Here is a 19,828-nt window from a genome sequence, read left to right on the forward strand (position 1 = left end):
AGGTTTGCCAATTGTATTTGGTTGCAGTCTGTTTGCTCTAATTCTAGCCATGACTGTTGTTCAGTGTTAAGATATAACCACCTAATAAGATATTGTATTTGATTTGCTATATAATAGTGTTGGAAATTAGGGGCCTCTAGACCCCCCTCTGGTTTATTTCTTTGCAATTTGGCAAGGCTAATTCTGTTTTTCTTGTTTTTAAAGTAGAATTTTGTGACGGCTGAGTCTAGGTCTTGAAACCATTTTTGAGTGGGTTTAAAGGGGATCATTGAGAACAAATAGTTTATTTGTGGTAATACTTTCATTTTGACTGTTGCTATCCGGCCCAAAAGTGAGATGGGTAGATTATTCCAGTGTGTCAAATCTTCACATATTTTTGCTAAGAGAGGTGTATGGTTTAGTTTAGTTAATTCTGTAAGTTTTGGTGAAATGTTGATTCCAAGATACTTTATATTCCCTATTGGAATATTGTGATTTTGATTTGCAGGATTCCATGAGTTTGTTGATAAGGGCATTATAATTGATTTTGACCAATTTATAGCATAATCTGATATTTGTGAAAATGTCTTTATTAGTTCAAAAGTCTCATGTAGGGAGGATTCTGGTTTTTCTAGATATAATAGTATATCGTCTGCGTATAAGTTAATTTTGTGTTCTGATGTGTGCGAGCAAATCCCTTTGATATTAGCGTTTTGTCTTATTGCAATTGCTAATGGTTCAATAAATAGAGCGAATAATAGGGGTGAGAGTGGACAGCCTTGTCGAGTTCCCCTTTGAAGACAGAAACTTTGTGAAATGACCCCGTTTGTGTTTACAGTGGCTTTTGGGGCGTTGTAGAATATTTTTATCCAGCGGATAAATGGCTCACCGAAGCCAAATTTTTCCAAAACTTTGAAGAGAAAAATCCAGTTGACTTTGTCAAATGCTTTTTCTGCGTCCAAAGAGAGGATAATTGCTTTCTGTTTATAATTCTGTGCAATATTAATAAGATTTAACAAGCGTCTTATATTGTTTGTAGAGTTACGTCCTTTAATAAAGCCGGTCTGGTCTTTATGAATTATAGTGGGAAGAGTTTGTTCTAATCTAGTAGCTAAAGCCTTTGCAATAATTTTAATATCTGTATTCATTAAGGATATTGGTCTATAGTTTGCTGGTTGGGTGAGGTCTTTCCCTTCTTTTGGCAGTAGTTTGATTACTGCAGTGTTCATATTGTCTCTAATTTGACCCTTGGCACTGATTTCTTGAACCATTCTATAGAAAAGTGGTGCCAGCATATTCCAAAAGTGTTTAAAATATAATGTCGAGAACCCGTCGGGCCCCGGTGCGCGACCTGTTGGCATGTCCTTTACGGCATTCCATAATTCAGCGAGGGTCAAAAAAATATATTTTTGCAAATGATTTTTTTCTTTGATTAACAATGGTTTTTTGATTAAAGCAACTTTTATTGCGATTGAATGATTAGACACAAATGTCCTACCCCTAATATGGCTCAAACACAAAAAGGATTGCTTCAATCAAAGAAAACAGTTTGAATGAAAAATAAAGTGTTCAAATGCAAATTTCTGACTTAAATAACTTGACTTTAAAAAAAAAAAAAAAATTCAAAGAAAAATAGTTTTCAAATATATTTTTTTGAGTTTCAAATTTATTTTTGCATTCTAACACATTTATTTTGATTGAAGTGACTTTTTCTTCGATTGAAAATATATATTTTGATTGAAGCAACTTTTTATTTGATTAAAACAACTTTTTTTTGATTGAATAATAAAGACACAAATTTACCTCCATATGAAACTGGCCTATAGATGCTAAATCGAAGTATTGTCTGAATATGTTTTTAAAAAAAAAAAAAAAAAAAAAAAAAAAACTAACCACCATTTGAACATTCTTAGACTAGACGTAGATTACACATGAGACCTACTAAATTAAAAAAAGAAATCCCTCAATGGTTTCTTGTGATATTTTTTCATAGTGACCAAGGATCAATTCATGACTAATAATTCATTCATTCACTCATTTACGACCCATATATCCTCACGAGGGTCATGGGGGAGCTGGAGCCAATCCCAGCTAACCATTGGCAGTAGGCAGGGTACACCCTGCATCAGTTGTCAGCCAATAACAGAGCACAAGACAACCATTTGCACACACATTCATACCTGGGGACATTTAGAGTGTTTGATCAGCCTACCAAGCATGTTCTTGGTATGTGGGGGGGAAACTGGAGTACCTGGAGAAAAACCACGCAGGCACGGGGAGAACATGCAAGCTCCACACAGGAAGGCCGGAGTCCGGGATTGAACCCTTGATCGCAGAACTGTGAGGTGGACGTGCTAACCACTCTACCGCCTGAATCACAATTTTTAAACAGAATATAGTGGTACCAATTATAATGGAATTATAGTGGAATATAGTAGTGGAATATAATATATAATATAGTAGTGGAATTATAATGTATTCCTATGGGAAAATCCTGCTCGACATACGACCATTTCGACTTACAAACAAGGTCCTTTAACGAGTTAACTTTGTATGTAGAGGTTCCACTGTACTTAAAAGAAACATATTTAAATCTCTTAAAATGTTCTGTCAAAACCCATTACCTACAAAGACAACAAAATATACCCAAAATGCTTACCTTGATATACAGTATATACTGTACCACCAGGATGTTCTGACTATTTTTGACTTATAATTTAACATTGATCAACTTTTGGCATTTTACAGTCAATTGTCATCACTGTGCATTTGTCATTGAGAATAAAACCAAATGCGGAGTTGGAATAGTTGTTGTTTTTCATTTTACATCCCTTGACCATATTCAGGCATGAAAATCTCTCACCTTTTGGCGAAATTCGCCGTTTTGAAGTCAAAAAGGGCGACCTACGTGAATTGCGTAGATCCGAGGAGAAATTCTTTTGGGGGGGAGGGGGTTGCGGGAGATTTTATTCAATTATTATTATTATCATCATGTGATTAACTTGGTACGTAAACTGAGCACTTCAGAAATCGGTCCTTTAAAAAAGTGACACTTGGACAGTCAGCAAATCCTTCTAGATGCTTTGCTGACGAGAACCAATCATCGGCCCAAACTATGTTCCATTATTCCAATCGCGCGCACTCATGACGTGTACATGGAGTGCTTGGAGAGCCTTTGGTTGCATTGCCAAGCTGCGAAAACAAAAAGCAGGCCTTATCCACACCGGGGCAGACCAGAGCGCAGCATACACGCATGCCTGTATTTGCCAGCAAATTGAATTTGGTGAGTAATGGTTTCAATCGTTTTCACATTTTGCGATATACAGTGCCTTGCAAAAGTATTCGGCCCCCTTGAACCTTGCAACCTTTCGCCACATTTCAGGCTTCAAACATAAAGATATAAGATTTTAATTTTTTGTCAAGAATCAATAACAAGTGGGACACAATCGTGAAGTGGAACAAAATTTATTGGATTATTTAAACTTTTTTAACAAATAAAAAACTGAAAAGTGGGGCGTGCAATATTATTCGGCCCCCTTGCGTTAATACTTTGTAGCGCCACCTTTTGCTCCAATTACAGCTGCAAGTCGCTTGGGGTATGTTTCTATCAGTTTTGCACATCGAGAGACTGACATTCTTGCCCATTCTTCCTTGCAAGACAGCTCGAGCTCAGTGAGGTTGGATGGAGAGTGTTTGTGAACAGCAGTCTTCAGCTCTTTCCACAGATTCTCGATTGGATTCAGGTCTGGACTTTGACTTGGCCATTCTAACACCTGGATACGTTTATTTTTTAACCATTCCATTGTAGATTTGGCTTTATGTTTTGGATCATTGTCCTGTTGGAAGATAAATCTCCGTCCCAGGCTCAGGTCTTGTGCAGATACCAACAGGTTTTCTTCCAGAATGTTCCTGTATTTGGCTGCATCCATCTTCCCGTCAATTTTAACCATCTTCCCTGTCCCTGCTGAAGAAAAGCAGGCCCAAACCATGATGCTGCCACCACCATGTTTGACAGTGGGGATGATGTGTTCAGGGTGATGAGCTGTGTTGCTTTTACACCAAACATATCGTTTTGCATTGTGGCCAAAAAGTTCAATTTTGGTTTCATCTGACCAGAGCACCTTCTTCCACATGTTTGTTGTGTCTCCCAGGTGGCTTGTGGCAAACTTTAAACGAGACTTTTTATGGATATCTTTGAGAAATGGCTTTCTTCTTGCCACTCTTCCATAAAGGCCAGATTTGTGCAGTGTACGACTGATTGTTGTCCTATGGACAGACTCTCCCACCTCAGCTGTAGATCTCTGCAGTTCATCCAGAGTGATCATGGGCCTCTTGTCTGCATCTCTGATCAGTTTTCTCCTTGTTTGAGAAGTTTGGAAGGACGGCCGGGTCTTGGTAGATTTGCAGTGGTCTGATGCTCTTTCCATTTCAATATGATGGCTTGCACAGTGCTCCTTGAGATGTTTAAAGCTTGGGAAATCTTTTTGTATCCAAATCCGGCTTTAAACTTCTCCACAACAGTATCTCGGACCTGCCTGGTGTGTTCCTTGGTTTTCATAATGCTCTCTGCACTTTAAACAGAACCCTGAGACTATTACAGAGCAGGTGCATTTATACGGAGACTTGATTACACACAGGTGGATTCTATTTATCATCATCGGTCATTTAGGACAACATTGGATCATTCAGAGATCCTCACTGAACTTCTGGAGTGAGTTTGCTGCACTGAAAGTAAAGGGGCCGAATAATATTGCACGCCCCACTTTTCAGTTTTTTATTTGTTAAAAAAGTTTAAATTATCCAATAAATGTTGTTCCACTTCACGATTGTGTCCCACTTGTTGTTGATTCTTGACAAAAAAATTAAATTTCATATCTTTATGTTTGAAGCCTGAAATGTGGCGAAAGGTTGCAAGATTCAAGGGGGCCGAATACTTTTGCAAGGCACTGTAATAAAGTCACTGCCATTCGTTGCAGCTTGCATTGAACACTGCCAGAGCTAGCCAAATCTCCCGTGAAAAAAAATAGCTCCCGTTAAATTGGAGTCAAGCTTGTGTATTTAGTGGTAATATAAACAAAGAAACACACTGTTGAGTCAAATTAAGCGGCATGCTCTCGGATGGAGGGGGGCGCCTCGCATCGCATTGCTCCCGTCGTCCGCCTGAGACGCGTTATTTTCGGCTGGGACGGCACAACACCAGCCCGACGAGTGGTGGGAATGACTCTTACTTCTTAAAAGCTTTTCAGAAATACAGGGATCCCTCGTTTTTCGCGGTTAATGGGGACCAGAATCCGCCGCAATAAGATTCTACATTGGAAAAAAAGATACATATATATGACATGTTTTTTCACTTTTTTCCCCCCAAAGTATCATTTATAAATGGTTTTTAAGCACTTCAAAATGTAAGAATTATCATAAGTTTTGAACATGTTACTGCCCCACCGAATTATTTTTAAACAAGAATAAAGTTGTAAGAAAATGCTTGGCTTTATTAAATGTTTCATGGTGAGTCTACTCAAACCCTCTCAGGCTGCTCGGTGATTGACACATGTGCAAACTTTTTCTATGATTGAAATTTTTTTTTTGATAAGAGTTTTTTTTGGGTTTTGTTTCTTTTTAACATTTTTTTTGTTTGAAGCAACTTATTTTTTGATTGAATAATAAAGACACAAATGTCCTAGCTAAAATCTGGCCCAAACGCAAAACAACATTACTTCAATGGCAAAAGTTGTTTCAATCAAGAAAAAGTTTTCAAATGCTTTTTTGTCTCAAATTTATTTTTACAATCAAAAACAATTTTTTTTATTTAAGTGACTTTTTTGGGATTAAAAATATATATTTTGATTGAAGCAACTTTGTTTTTTGATTGAATAATAAAGACTCAAATCTACCTCCATCGTTATTGAGAGAGAAAGAAATTAAGAAAGCTTTAAAACTAAAAGCCACCGGGGAGTCTGATTTTTTTTTTTTTTTTTTTTTAATTTAAATTTTTTTTTTTTAATATATTTCTATTTCATTGTATAGACATGCCTCGTAAGGAAAGGAGATTGAGGGATAAAAAGAGTTGGATGAGGCTGCTAAAGGCAGTGGATACCTCATCAGCTGGGTGAATAGCAGACTTGGTAAGAATAAGTTTGCAAGGATAGTCGAGTATAAAATACAATTATAAACACAATTACAATGTCATTGCTTTATTAATCATTAGGTGCTAGAGTTGTCAAGTATAGATAGTAATGAAATAATAGTTATGAGAAAACTGTGCTGTTGGTGGCTCAGTGACCATCTGATGTGGTTTGTTCTCAGATGAACAAGTTGAGGAAGGAAGTTTTGATGCAGAGGTTGAAGAAAAGAGGCAGACTGACTGGGTCACAGCCAGAAAGTGTTGATGACAGTGTTGATTTCTATTCACTATTCACTGTTGCCCCCTCCCAATTAAAGTATGTTGGTCACATTGGTGTGTAAATGTGTGCGTGAATGGGTAAATGTGTGCTAATGTAAAGCGCTTTGGGCATGGTAACCATGCAGATAAATGCGCTATATAAGTACTGTCCATTTACCATTTTACCATTATGTCACAGTCGCAGCCAATTATTATCTAAAGCTGGTTAAAATTGAAGTTATGTTGTTTTAGGGTGTATTAAATACTTGTTCATGTCCCCCTTTTGATCTACGAGCACCCGCCCCTCCACCGGTCTGTGCACGGCCCTGCTGAAACGGTGTGGGTCGACAGAGCTCAATATTTTGTTGGGTTGTACAGTGTACCAGAACATATTTCCTCCACACCCTTCTCACCTTTTTAACCCCTGACCCATTTTCATGACTGATATTATAAAACTCCAAAAAACTGTATATGAGTGCCTTTTTTTTTCTTCCTTTAAAGTATCTTTCATCACAGATTCTGTTCATAACCTTTGTGAACTGAATTCCTAGGTAGAGGCTAAGCTTTGGGTTCAGTTGTTGGCCTCAGCATGCATCTCTCCTTTTTGCAGATGATAGGGTTCTGTTGGTTTCATCAAGCCGTGACCTCCAACTCTCACTGGAGGAAGTAATTAAAGGGCATCCATTGTTTAGTCTCAACAAGACATGCCTCCAGGATGCTGCAATCTCACGGGTTAGTTTAAAGTCCCACTGTCACCATTTTCTCCATTCTAATTAAATACTAGAATCCCGCCAAATGTGTTAAAAAATCAATTATAAAGACACACAGAACCATCACTATTGAAATTATGTGATAAAATGTTTTTTGCAGCATTTTGCCTCGACATAGTTGAAACTGATGATAGATCAAAAGGAAAAGATTCCGACAGGGGGCATATGACTCAGTGGAAAAAAGTAGTAGAGACCAGTTGATTTTATCTTGCAAGGATTCGGAATACAAAATTGAAAGTGGGTCAGAGGAGGAAGTGAACATGATTCAGGAGAAATTTTACCATATGGGTTCAAAGCGGAGGCACAATCACCATCCCATGGCGCAAGTGAGAGTGAAAGAGAGAGCCTGACACGTTAGCTTTCACTTCATTTCCATCAGATCTCTGCTGAATGGGAAATGTCTCACATTTAAACCTATCGACTAAACAGCAAACATAGCAAATGAAAAACAAATAATGTATTATCAGAAAATATTACAATCAGATTATTTTTCATGGTGCACTTTTGGCCACGCGCGAGCAACGCAGGCTCAAGCCTTGTTGTTTCGGTTCCAATAGGCAACAAATCTTCATTGGAAACACTTGATTTGTCACTTGCTCAAAGCTGTCTTCTGCAACATGTTTTGATCAAGCAATAGAATACTCACTTGCGCACCCCACTTGGCTCTCACAGCTTCGTTGGACGAAAACTTACATATCACACTGTTCGTGTTGGAGTAATTTCCTACACAACACATATCAGCCATTACGCCGATGAAAAATGATTAAATTGCTTGGTAAGAACTAGGGATATAACGATCGCATATTTTTGCCTCCGAGTCCCCTGATTGCGGTCCCGATCCGACTGCGAAAAAATGTTGTTGTTTTTAAACAAAAGTTCCAAAAATGTTGCAGTTGGGTCCTCTTTACAGTACTTCCTCTTCCGTTGTTTCCGGGAGTGTTGCGGAGTATACGTATATTTTTTTGTGTGTTTTTTGGCAATGCCATTAAATTTCTGGATTATTTTGATACTTTTTAGCCCTAGATTTAAATATATAATTTAAAATTAAAAACCTGATCCATTTCACGGAGTTCTGATCCTCTAAAGAATGGCCCCATCGGCCCGATTTCAAATCACGTAATCGGATCAGGGACATCTGTAGTAAGAACAACAAAAACACTGGACGCTCCAACAATGAAACTACACCGATAAGAGAGCAACGTGCGAAAAAGCCTCCATTTTCATACATCACGTTTAGTTACGTCATGGTCAATAGTGCAAGATTTCGAAATGGGATTTATTTTAAACTGCGTTTACAGGCAAAATGATTACAGGATGTGGCTCACTAATGTCGAATCTATGGAATTCCGTAAAGTACCCCCTGAGGTGACAGTGGGACTTTAGGGGCATATTTAGTAGGGTATCATCTGCATAACTGTGAAAGATAATGCTGTACAGTGAGAAAAATAGGTATTTGAACACCCTGCGATTTTGGGAGTTCTCCCACTTAGAAATGATGGGCGAGTTTGAAATTTTCATGGTAGCTGCTTGTCCACTGTGAGAGACAATCTAAAGGGAAAAAAATCCAGAAATCACAGTGTATGATTATTTTTACAACTTATTTGTATTATACTGCTGCAAATAAGTATTTGAACACCTGTCTATTAATTAGAATTGTGAACTTTAAAGACCTGTTAGTCGCCTTTCAAAAGTCCAAGGAATAAGTGAGGTGGAGGTAGACTATTTGAGTCTGACTTTTTTTTACCTGTTTAAGTCGGTTAGCTGCATATAAACAGCTGTCCGCCCCATACAATCAGGAAGACTCCAATTACAGGGTGACCCCAAAAAAAGTTTACACTGCCATAATACAACTTAAATGCCATGTTTATTCATCTTAGAATTAGAATTGAATCACAAATTATACATTATTGTAAAAAACATGTACAGTACACTCTATTTTTTAATGTGTCCTCCCTTAAGTGTCACAACAGACTCCAGGCGCCTGCGGAACGCTTGACAGGTCTTCTTTATGTAGGATGCTGTCATCTTTTCCCAAGATCTAACAATGGACCTCTCCAAGGCTGCCACAGAAGTTTGTGGCTTCTTACAGGCACTGTCCTCCACAGTTGCCCATATGCTATAATCCAGGGGATTGAGATCTGGACTCTGGGGTGGCCACATATCACCTTGTCAGTCAACTTTTTGGTCCGCACAGATCTTCACTTCCAGACCCAGGTTTTCGTGAGGCTGTTCCAGTATCTTTCAGCTTCTTTTTAACTTTGTAGACTGCACATCTGGATATTCTCAGATTTGCTGCAATCTCAGCAGGTGTCAGACCGGCACGCAGCAATTCAGGTACAGCTAAAGTGTTCTTCATTTTCAGCAGAAGCACAGGAATTGTAGAGACGAGAGATTACCAGCTGCATTGAGTGACCTTAATGTATCACTTAACCATGACAACCTATTTAGATATGTTTCAATGGCTTTTAACCCTTTAACACCGAACGTGTCGGCAGCGACGCGTTAACGCATGTCGTCTTTGAAGCTTCGTCACGCTGTAATTACACCACCCACGTGCCGCTGGTTGGTCTCATTTGAAAGTGCGGAAGTTGATGTCCACACCAGTTTTTATTTGAAGTCAATCGACCAAGAAAAACGGGAGATAATGTCATTTGAGTTTTATAGTTTTATTGCACTCATAAATATGCATTCAAACGCTGCATATACCGTGTATCTATCTCCATATTTCCATCCTTTCTTGTCCTTTTTCAAAACCGAAAGCTGCAGAAAAGACGACATATACCAAGATCCGTTGTGATGTCAAGAAGGACGAACCGAATGTGAACATTTTTTAATAAATTGCCGAGCTAAGCGCCAACTAAGGAAAAGGAGGCATGAACACCGGTTGGATTGCGCGAGCGACTTTGAAACGTGCAGAATGAATCGAAAACTAAATTTAGCGCAAGCTAATGCATTTTTTCATCAAATCAAAGAATAGGATGAGCTGTATTTGTCGTTTTCCTCGGATTAGTCGGCGTCTCGGCGAGTAGAAGTGACAGCAGCGCTCAAACTGCAGAAGAGTAGGCTGTGTGAAGTTCTATGTGACGCAGCTCAGTGACCTCTTCAAAAACAAACTTTATTGAGTGCGCAAAAAAAAAAAAACTTTATCAGGTCGCATGCCTGAAAAAATTGAATTGAACTAAACTACTTGTCAATATTTTTGAAAATACTTTTTTTTTTTTTCTTCACTATGAATCTTTTCAATTTTTATATGGATGTGTGTTCGAGAAGCTTGATTGCATTTGCGTATACTTTAGATAAGGTGATGGGTATAATACCTAACTTCACAAAGAGATATCCTCCAAACTCTTTTTGTGTTAGATGATATATATAATTTTTTTCCTCACTATTTTGCACTGTATATAACCTGTTTTGACCATAGTATGTGTAAAAGCCAAAAACGCCTATGACCATACCCGATGTTTGTGTTGAATAGTCAAACATAAAACTATTCAATCTTATTTTTTTCTATTGAATGTTTATCATAACAAGTTGAATAAATATTATCAAGCTTCAAAACGGTTGGTCGAGCATGTTTTGGTTGTCAATGGAACACCAACATTACAAATTTTGAAAAAATATTTTGGGATTTTTTTGTCTTTTTGGGTCCAAAATGTGGATTAAAATTGGTCAGTGAAGAAAACAACAGTTTGGACATGAAGTTCAAGGTGTCCTGAAAAAAGGGACCCAACTTGGCCATTGTGAACAATTTTTTTCTTGGAAATATAAAGGCAACATCAAATGCATGCAAATTCGGCCAAATAGGCTTAGGTGTTAAAGGGTTAAACAAGCAGTCAACTAGTGTAAACTTTTTTTGGGGTCACCCTGTAGTAGCATGGTCAAGACCAAAGAACTGTCCAAAGAAACCAGAGGCAGAATTGTAGACCTTTACAAGGCTGGAAAGGGTTATGGGGCAATTGCCAAGCAGGTTGATGATTTAAGATCCACTGTTGGAGCAATTATTAGAAAAGAGAAGAAGCCAAACATGACTGTCACTCACCCTCAGACTGGGGCTCCATGCAAAATCTACTCCTTAGGGTCTCAATGATCCTAAGAATGGTGAGGAATCAGCTGAGAACTACACAGGAGGAGCTGGTCAATGACCTCAAAAGAGATGGGACCACCATTTCCTAGTTTACTGTTGGTAATACACTAAGACGTCATGGTTTAAAATCATGCATGGAACGGAAGGTTTCCCTGCTTAAACCAGCACATGTCCTGGCCCGTTTTAAGTTTGCCAATGACCATTTGGATGATCCAGAGGAGTCATGGGAGAAGGTCATGTGGTCATATTAAATAAAAATGGAACTTTTTGGTCTTAATTCCCCTCATAGTCTTTGGAGAAAGAACAATGATGAGTACCATCCCAAGAAAACCATCCCTACTGTGAGGCATCGAGGTGATAGCATCATGCTTGGGCGTGTTTTTCTGGATATGGGACTGGACAACTGCGCTGTATTGAGGGGATGACCACGGCTATGTACTGTGAGTTTTAATAATAACCTCTTTCCCACAGTTAGAGCATTGAAAATGGGTCGTGACTGGGTCTTCCAACATGACAATGGCCTGAGGCAGACAGCCAGAATTACCATGGAGTGGCTTCGTTAAAAGCATACCAAGGTTCTGTAAGGGCCTAGCCAGTCTTCAATCCAAACCCAACAGAAAATCTTTGGAGGAAGCTGAAACTCTGTGTTTCTCAGTGACAGCCCAGAAACCTGATTGACGTAGAGAAGATCTGTGTGGAGCAAGGGTGCAAAATCCCTGCTGCATTTTGTGCAAACCTGGTGAAAGGTTACAGGAAGCATTTGACCTCTGTAATTGTAATCAAAGGCTACTGTACCAAATATTGACATTGATTTTCTCAGGTGTTCAAATACATATTTGCAGCAGTATCATACAAATACATTGTTTTAAAAAAATCATACAGTGATTCCGGGATTTTTTTTTTTTTTTTTTTTTACATTGTCTCTCAGAGTGCATAAGCACCCACCATGAAAATTTCAGACCTGCCTATCATTTCTAAGTGGGAGAACTTGCAAAATTGCAGGGTGTTCAAAATCTTATTTTATTCACTGTATAGCCAAGTACTGTTCCCTTTGCATGTGACATTACAATATCTGAGGTAACATTGCCATGAATTACACGGTTACTCTCTCAAAGACACAATTTAGACCATGTCAGCAGTAGTTTGTGATCAGATTTGTCAAAGTTAGCACTGAAATAAAGCAGCAATAACGTTAATGAAGTATAAGAGCCTGCTGTTTTGTTTCTTGCAGTAGCCGTCTTAGTAAAGGAAATATGATATGAAGACTAAGTGGTGGAATGAGTTGGTGCAAAAGGACATGGACAGGATGACAGATGATGTTAGAGAGGAATCTCAATGGATTATGATGTTTGCAGATGACATTGTGATCTGTAGTGAGAGCAGAGGTTTGCCCTGGTCCAGGGCAATGGACAGTGTGGAAAAGAATTGAAAAAGCGCGTACAGGCAGGCAGGAAATGGTGGAGAAAAGTGTCAGGTGAGATGTGTAATTGAAGTGTTTCAGCGAAAATGAAAGGACAGGTTTATAAAACTGTGGTGAGACCAGCAATGTTTTGTGGTCTGGAGACGGTTACACTGAGGAAAAGACAGGAGGCAGAGCTGGAGGTGGCAGAGATAAAGAGGCTGAGAGGTTGTCTTTGGGAGTTACCAGAATGGATAGGATCAGGAATGGGCATATCAGAGGGACCGCACATGTTAGAGGAGCTGGAGAGAAAGTCAGAGAGGCCAGACTGAGAGGGTTTGGGCATGTCCAGAGGAGACATAGTGAGTATATTGGCAAAGGCAGTGACGTGCGGTGAGGTTCACGGTTGGTGAGGCATTGACTCCTTTAGTGTCAGATTTCCAAATATATAAACCAAAAAGGGTAGCTTATTCAATTGGCTACTGGTTATTTCATATCTCATCAGCATTCTTCACAAAACACGCACACACGGTACATATTATCGATACGTAAAAGTAAGAAAATAACATGCATTTGCGATAATTCATGCAACATAAATGAGAGTAAAGAGTGGTGTACAAAACCACAGAATTCTATTCTGACCTTTAGGCAAGGCAAGGCAAATTTATTTATATAGCACTATTCAACACAAGGCAATTCAAAGTGCTTTACATCACATGAAGACCATAAAAATCACATTTAAATCAACACAACGTAAAAACCAAGACAAAAGATTGCATTTAATCACAGATTAAAAATAAATAAATAAAAATAAAACAAAAATAAAAATAAAGCAAAAACTACTACTTTAGTGAAATATTCAGTTGTTTTTAAAACTTGTAATTCTGATACTTTAATCAATTTATTACAGATTGCTAAACAAAAAGTGTGAAAAGAAAAACAATATTTTATTTAAGGCCAAAATTTAGTTTTTAAATATTCTATTGTATTTTTCTTAGTCTAAGCTCTTTTTAAAAAAATTTTTTTATAAGATTGAAATGAAAACTGTTTGTGGTCTTGCGCCTGTCCTTCACCACAAAAACCGCCGTTACTTTGGAAGAGCATAGATTTGGTCTCAACATTCGTAGGGACGATATAACAGCATAACCTGCATGTAGGTACACTTTTGCTGGGGACGGGACATTAATAAGACCAAACAGATTGGATGAAGGGGGCAAAGGGCCACATTTCTCATGTATATGAACCTAGTTAATTAATAGGCAAAATGATCAATGCAAAATAAATCCTTATCTACTGATAACCATTTTTATGTGCATTGGTTCAGATGATACAGTGTTCGATTCAAACCTTTGTTTTCAAAAAATACTAAAGAAACATTTTGAAAACTTCCTGAATAAATGTCTGGTTTTTATTAGCATAAACATAATGAAATTAATTCACTTAATAATGGTAGGGTCAATTCTATCCTTACAACATATGGAACTATTGAAAGATCTAAATTCTCTATATAACTGAACATTATATCATGCAAAAAAGGTAAGGTTGCTTAAACGTTGGTGGGGACAATTTTAGCATACTGAAAAGTTGGTAGTGTTATGTCCCTACCGTCCCTATGCAAACCTACACCCTTTTTGTAAAAGTCCTCCTTATTTTCCTTTACCTTAAAAAAATCTCTCCGCCTCAATGGAGAGGATTGCTTCAATTAGATCGCTGTGTTCTATTTGACAAGCCAGAACACACAGTGGATGTGTCCAAATGTCTAGCTAACCTTTCATCTTTCCTAGCAAAACCATGTAATCGTTCTACATATATGCCACGTTTAGAAGAGCTTACACGCTCATCGTTACAACGAAATGTTAACTCCTGTTTAGCTAGGATGCAGGTTGCATTAATGAGGTATTTCAAACTCTTTACCTTAGCCTTCTGGATGCTGCCGTTGAGCTGTTCGTCAAAGCCAAATCGATCCTCGAGCTTCCAAAAGTTTTTAAAGCAATCAGGCTTTGAATGTGAGTGGTCGAGCTCTCGTGTTTGCTGAGGCTTCGTGGTAGTTTTTTAATGTCACAATATCTCGTGTTAGTCCAGACATTGGCACAAGTTGAGAAAAAAAGGCAGGGAAAGCAGCAAAGCCGATTTTTTTCGAAGGACAGCCACATAGCCAGTCTTTTCGGGTGTACCAGTCCGTTTGAAAAGCGCGAGTTATCTCTGTCCCGTAGTTTGAAGCAAACCTTTTAGCTCCGGTGTTGGTAATCGCGTCCACTTTTGACGGAAAGTCCAGTTTCACGTACGCCCCCTTTCAGTGCGGCAGAGTACTATCTGCCGCAAACTGTGCCCTTTCACTGCGGTTTTATTTCCCATCAGCAAAACTAAATATGTCGCTAACAAAAATTAAACTTTAAGGGTTAAAGACATTAGCCAGACTGTGGAAAATCAGGTCAAATAAACGTATCTGCAAACATTATAATGGCGACATGCAGATGTACGGCAACCAGCACGCTCCAATTCCATGTATCAACCCAGTTTGTTATGGATTGCGCAATCAGAGGTGAGGCTTTACTCGTTGCTGCCGCACCTCTCGTTTCATTTCGTTATTTGAACAGGAAATGGGCAAATTCAGCGATTTTGACTATAAAAAATGTGTGAAATGAGTCATACATAAAGAGCAATGGACAAATATTAATATAAATTTGATGCTATAATTATTTTTTTGTCATGATGACAGGTGAGGCTCTGCCTCACCTGCCTCCCCTGGCCGCACGTCACTGGGCAAAGGGATGCTTAATTTCCATATACCAGGCAGGAGGTCTTGAGGATGACTGGAGAGAAGGTTAATGGATGCAGTTTACGAGGATATTAAGGTAGATGGTGTGAGAGCAGAGAATCCGGAGGACAGGGTTAGATGGAGATAAGTGATTCGCTGTGTCGACCGGAATGGAAAAGCCAAAAGAAGTAGCAGCAGTCTCAGTAGAGTGATTTGCTCTAAAACCTCAGTAAAAAAATGAAGCTTGTGATCATTGTTGTTTTGCTACAAGTTTTTCAATAATCTTTTGAGAGAAATGAAAGATTTAATGCATGCCTATATTTCCTAGGACTCTCAAAGTTGAGGTTAGGTCTTTTGAGTAACAGCTGTCTTCAAAGCTGCCGTTACATTGCCAGAAGAGATTAATAAGTTTAAAATATTTCAAATGGAAGGTCCTAAAACACAAATACAAAACAGCTCTATAGCAAGTTGTCCATAAAAGCGTATTTCAAGTATTCAGTATTTCAAGCAATAGATACTTCTCTAGAAAACTAGGCAGAGTTGTCAAAATTAATGCTCATATTGGTCTCCGGTACCTAAAGTACACATTCAACTGGGTTGGGGCAATGTGTCTTTAATACCATTCGAATTGATCTCTTTTTTTGGGCATAAATTGGCTTGGAATAAGAATGACTGAATGAATGAAAATGTTCATTTCAAGAAATCATTAGCTGAAGGGGAGAATTAAATCATTTTCGGGGTCAGTATTGCCACTGAATAGAATACAGTTGAAGCAATAGTTTCTCATACACTGTAGAAAACCACACATTTAATGTTTTGTCTCACTCTCTGAAGTCAAATCAGATGAAACCTGTTCTGTTTCAGCTCAGTCATGATTGCCGAAATTTTTCATTTTGTTCAATGCCACGATATTGAGAGTGAGAAATTCTTATCATTCAATCAATATTATTTTCTTGGAAGTAAAAAGTTTACATAAGTTCAAGTAAGTTCATAAGTTCAAACTTCTAAGAGTTTGTGACAGTATTCTGCTGGAATCCTTGCCAATTCCTGCTGACAGAACAGGTGCAACTAAGCCAGCTTTGTTGTTCGCCTGGCTCACACACGCCTTTTCAGATCTGCACAGTGACTGTAAACTTCCGGCTTAAGTGAAAATGTGTTAGTAATGTGTCATAAATTAGCATGTATTGTAGCTCTTTGTGTTTCCTCTGTGGAGCACATGCATGTATCTAAAATGATTTTTTTTTTTTTTGGTGCAATTCCCAGACAGCGTTGGACATCAGACAGTCCGTATTTGGAGGAAAAAACATCCATGTTGCCACAGCTCACGAAGACCTGGCGTATTCCTCCTATGTACACCAGTACAGCTCAGGGAAATTCGACAATGCTCTGTGAGTAAAGTGTAAATAGAGTATGGGAATTACATTAACACTGTTGAAAATAATTATATACACATAATCACTACTGGTGTCAACAATAATCGATGTGGCAATGCATCCCGATGCAGGGCATGGATGATTCGATTCGTTGCGGGCAACAAGCCGAATCGATTCAGCGCATTTTAAAATATATAAGACTAATAGCCTAGATCTTGAGCCCGAACCCGACCCAACCCGACCCGAATTTTGGGCTGAGTCGGGCCCAAAATGTCAATGATTTACGTTCGGGTCGGGTCGGGTCTGGCCGGACTTCTCGCTCGCTCGCTTTTTTTTTTTTTTTTTTTTTTAATAAGTATATATTTGTATACTAAAACGATGTATGGAGGTTAAACTATGGAATATTTGTTATAAAAACAAATAAATTGGATAAAACAGAGAGAAGGCGCTTTGGGCCGCAGCAGAGCCAGTGCATTGTTTGCGCACATGAACGCTGTGGCCCCGGCCTCCTTTTAATCTTCCCTTCGCGCTTTGGCCTCTCCGCGAGTCTGCAAATGCGTCCTAGTATTTCCTTTTCGAATTTCGGTATAGAGCAGCAAGAGGTGAAAAGCAAACTAAAGACGGGGGGATTGAAAAGGCAAGAATCCACGAGTGGTGTGTGGAAAGGATTTAAATCGATAGTGGAAGATGCTACAGAAAACCGCGTCGGCCTTGCCGAATGCAACAAATGTGGCGCTTTGCTCTCGTACGAGAGCAGAAAGACTGGCACCTTGATGCTGAGCAGGCATTTTAAAAACTACTGGCCTAAAGGATGATTTCAGTCAAACATCATTATTATCATTTGTTTCGAGGGCTGCACCTCTTCGTGCTAAGCAGGACATCGTGGTGTTCCTTTAAATGTTATTATTTATTTTGTTTCAGTGTTCCTTAACGCAGGTTCTTCTTTTGTGTGTTCTAATGCGAGTCATTAAAATAAAGAATGTTGTTTAAAAGTATTTTAGTTTATTTTTGTATATGGATATTTTGTATATTGTATATAGAGGCGCGTAGTGAGCAAAATATCCCACACAGAAATATATTTAACAAACCTTTCCAGCATTATTTCATTGTGTAAATGCATTTATAATGATCAGAAAAATAGGTAGACTACTTAAAAATTAAGAAAACCTGCGTTTTTTTTCTGCCAACTCGAAGAAATTAAAATAAATGTCTATTGCATTTTGCCGAGGAAATGACGCATGAACTATCCACCTGATAGAACAGACACAAAAATATAAAAGATATAAATGTCTATTGAATAAGCATCTTACAGTCTTGTTTAACTGGGAGAATTTGTTACAAAAGACGGGCTTTAATTTGTTATCATTATGCACATGTCATCGTCACAAAAAACGCAACCACGCATCGCATCCCCGCATTTCCTCCCCCACCTGTGTCCTCACGGGCATACAAATAAAAAATGAAATTTCGGGGTTTTTCGGGCCCGGGGCCTGCAAGGTAAGTTAATTGCTCGGGCCGGGTCGGGCTTTAATACGTGCAGGCCGGGCCGGGTCGGGTCGGGCTGGATTTTTTAGGCCCAAACTAGGCTCAAATATGAGTACGTTAAAACATCTTCCCTGCGCAATTCCGGTGATGCAGCGGATTTGGTTTCCCCATTTGTATTTTTATTCTCATGTTTACCTGTAGAGGAAGCTACTTTAGATTCAAAGCAATGCAGGGAGGACGAGGAACCCAAATCTTCTTCCTAACTGTAGTATCGTCACAGACATGAGCAGTTGCAATCGAGAGAGCAGAGAGATAGGACATAACATAACAATGGCTGAAACGGAGAAAGAGGGAGTGCTACTGTGTGTAAAAAAAAAAAAAAAAGAGAGAAAGCCCTGGTCTCATTCAAAGCACAAATTAAATGTTGTGATCTTTTTTTTTTTTTTAATAATATATATATCTGAAAGTATACTATTTTCATTTGACTTCAACCAGGAGTGACATAAGAGCCAATAAAAAGTTGTTTAATGTCCGACCGCTTGTGTTGCCTCATGATTCACGAAAAATATGCTTTGCTTTAGAATTTTAATGCATCCCAGGCTTTAATGCATCGCGATGCATTGCCGAATCGAACCGAATCCAATCGTGACCCTTTGAATTGAATCGAATCAAATCAAATCGAATCGTGGCCCCCCGAATCATAATCGAATCGAATCCTGAGGGCAGTGCCAATGCACACCTCTAATAATCACAATGTCAAACATTATCAATTGAACCGACCAATAGTGGAATATTATTGTAGAGCTGTCCCAACTAGTCGACGTAGTCTCTGTCATCAATGATGTAAATGCGTCGACGAGCACAATGTTGTGTCGACGGTTAATGAAGGGTTAAAAAATATGGGAAATTGAGATTGGCGGATGCGCTGGATGCGAGCGGGGAAAGCTGCACAAAGCCAAAAAAAGCACACCAGAGTGGCCAAAGCATGGATTTATTTCAACAAAACAAAGGATGGTACACTGCCGTGTGAAGTCTCGGCAATGCTAAGCTTGGATAACACTGCAGCACGTCGGCCGTGAATGAACACTCGAAGCACAGTCACCCAGTTGTAATTTTGGAAGACTACAGGAGACCGCAAGCTTGCAGATCATAAATTCATATACAGTAACTAATTAACGACATTTTTTTTATTGAAGTTGCCTTTACGTGCGTCATATCCACGTGCATCATTAAGTTATTCAAGTCTCACCATCACTGTAGTCTGTGCACAGCATGCAGATTGTATTTGTTGGAATGATGGAAGCTCCCGCTTGTAAAAAAAAAAAAAGAAACAAAACATAAAAACATATACATATGGAAACACTGGCCTGCTTGCTATAGTCTATTACTGTACTGATCTTACTTACTTTATATTTTAACATATTATTATGTATATACATAAAGTAGTATACTATAATATCAATTTTACACATTTTTAATATGGTTTATTTCTTTTTAAGAATTGTTTTGAATCAGGATGGAAAGGTGAATTCACAGTGTTCTGAATCTGTGTACATTCCATTCTTTTGCGCTAGCAAATGCTATTAGCATTTGACCTCATA

The 19,828-nt window shown here is 38.6% G+C and overlaps 1 protein-coding gene across 2 annotated transcripts in view; it reads left to right on the plus strand.

Annotated features, from left to right (window-relative positions):
• The window catches only part of appbp2 (amyloid beta precursor protein (cytoplasmic tail) binding protein 2), a 105,854-nt gene that overhangs the window by 64,613 nt on the left and 21,413 nt on the right, over window positions 1-19,828 (plus strand). For both annotated transcript variants that reach the window (XM_057839714.1, XM_057839715.1), the window contains exon 9: window positions 16,633-16,757. In XM_057839714.1, coding sequence (XP_057695697.1) covers window positions 16,633-16,757 — 125 coding nt within the window. The remainder of the gene's footprint in view (window positions 1-16,632; window positions 16,758-19,828) is intronic.

The sequence above is a fragment of the Corythoichthys intestinalis genome, chromosome 6 (assembly GCF_030265065.1).
Source record: "Corythoichthys intestinalis isolate RoL2023-P3 chromosome 6, ASM3026506v1, whole genome shotgun sequence".
Lineage (NCBI taxonomy): Eukaryota > Metazoa > Chordata > Actinopteri > Syngnathiformes > Syngnathidae > Corythoichthys > Corythoichthys intestinalis.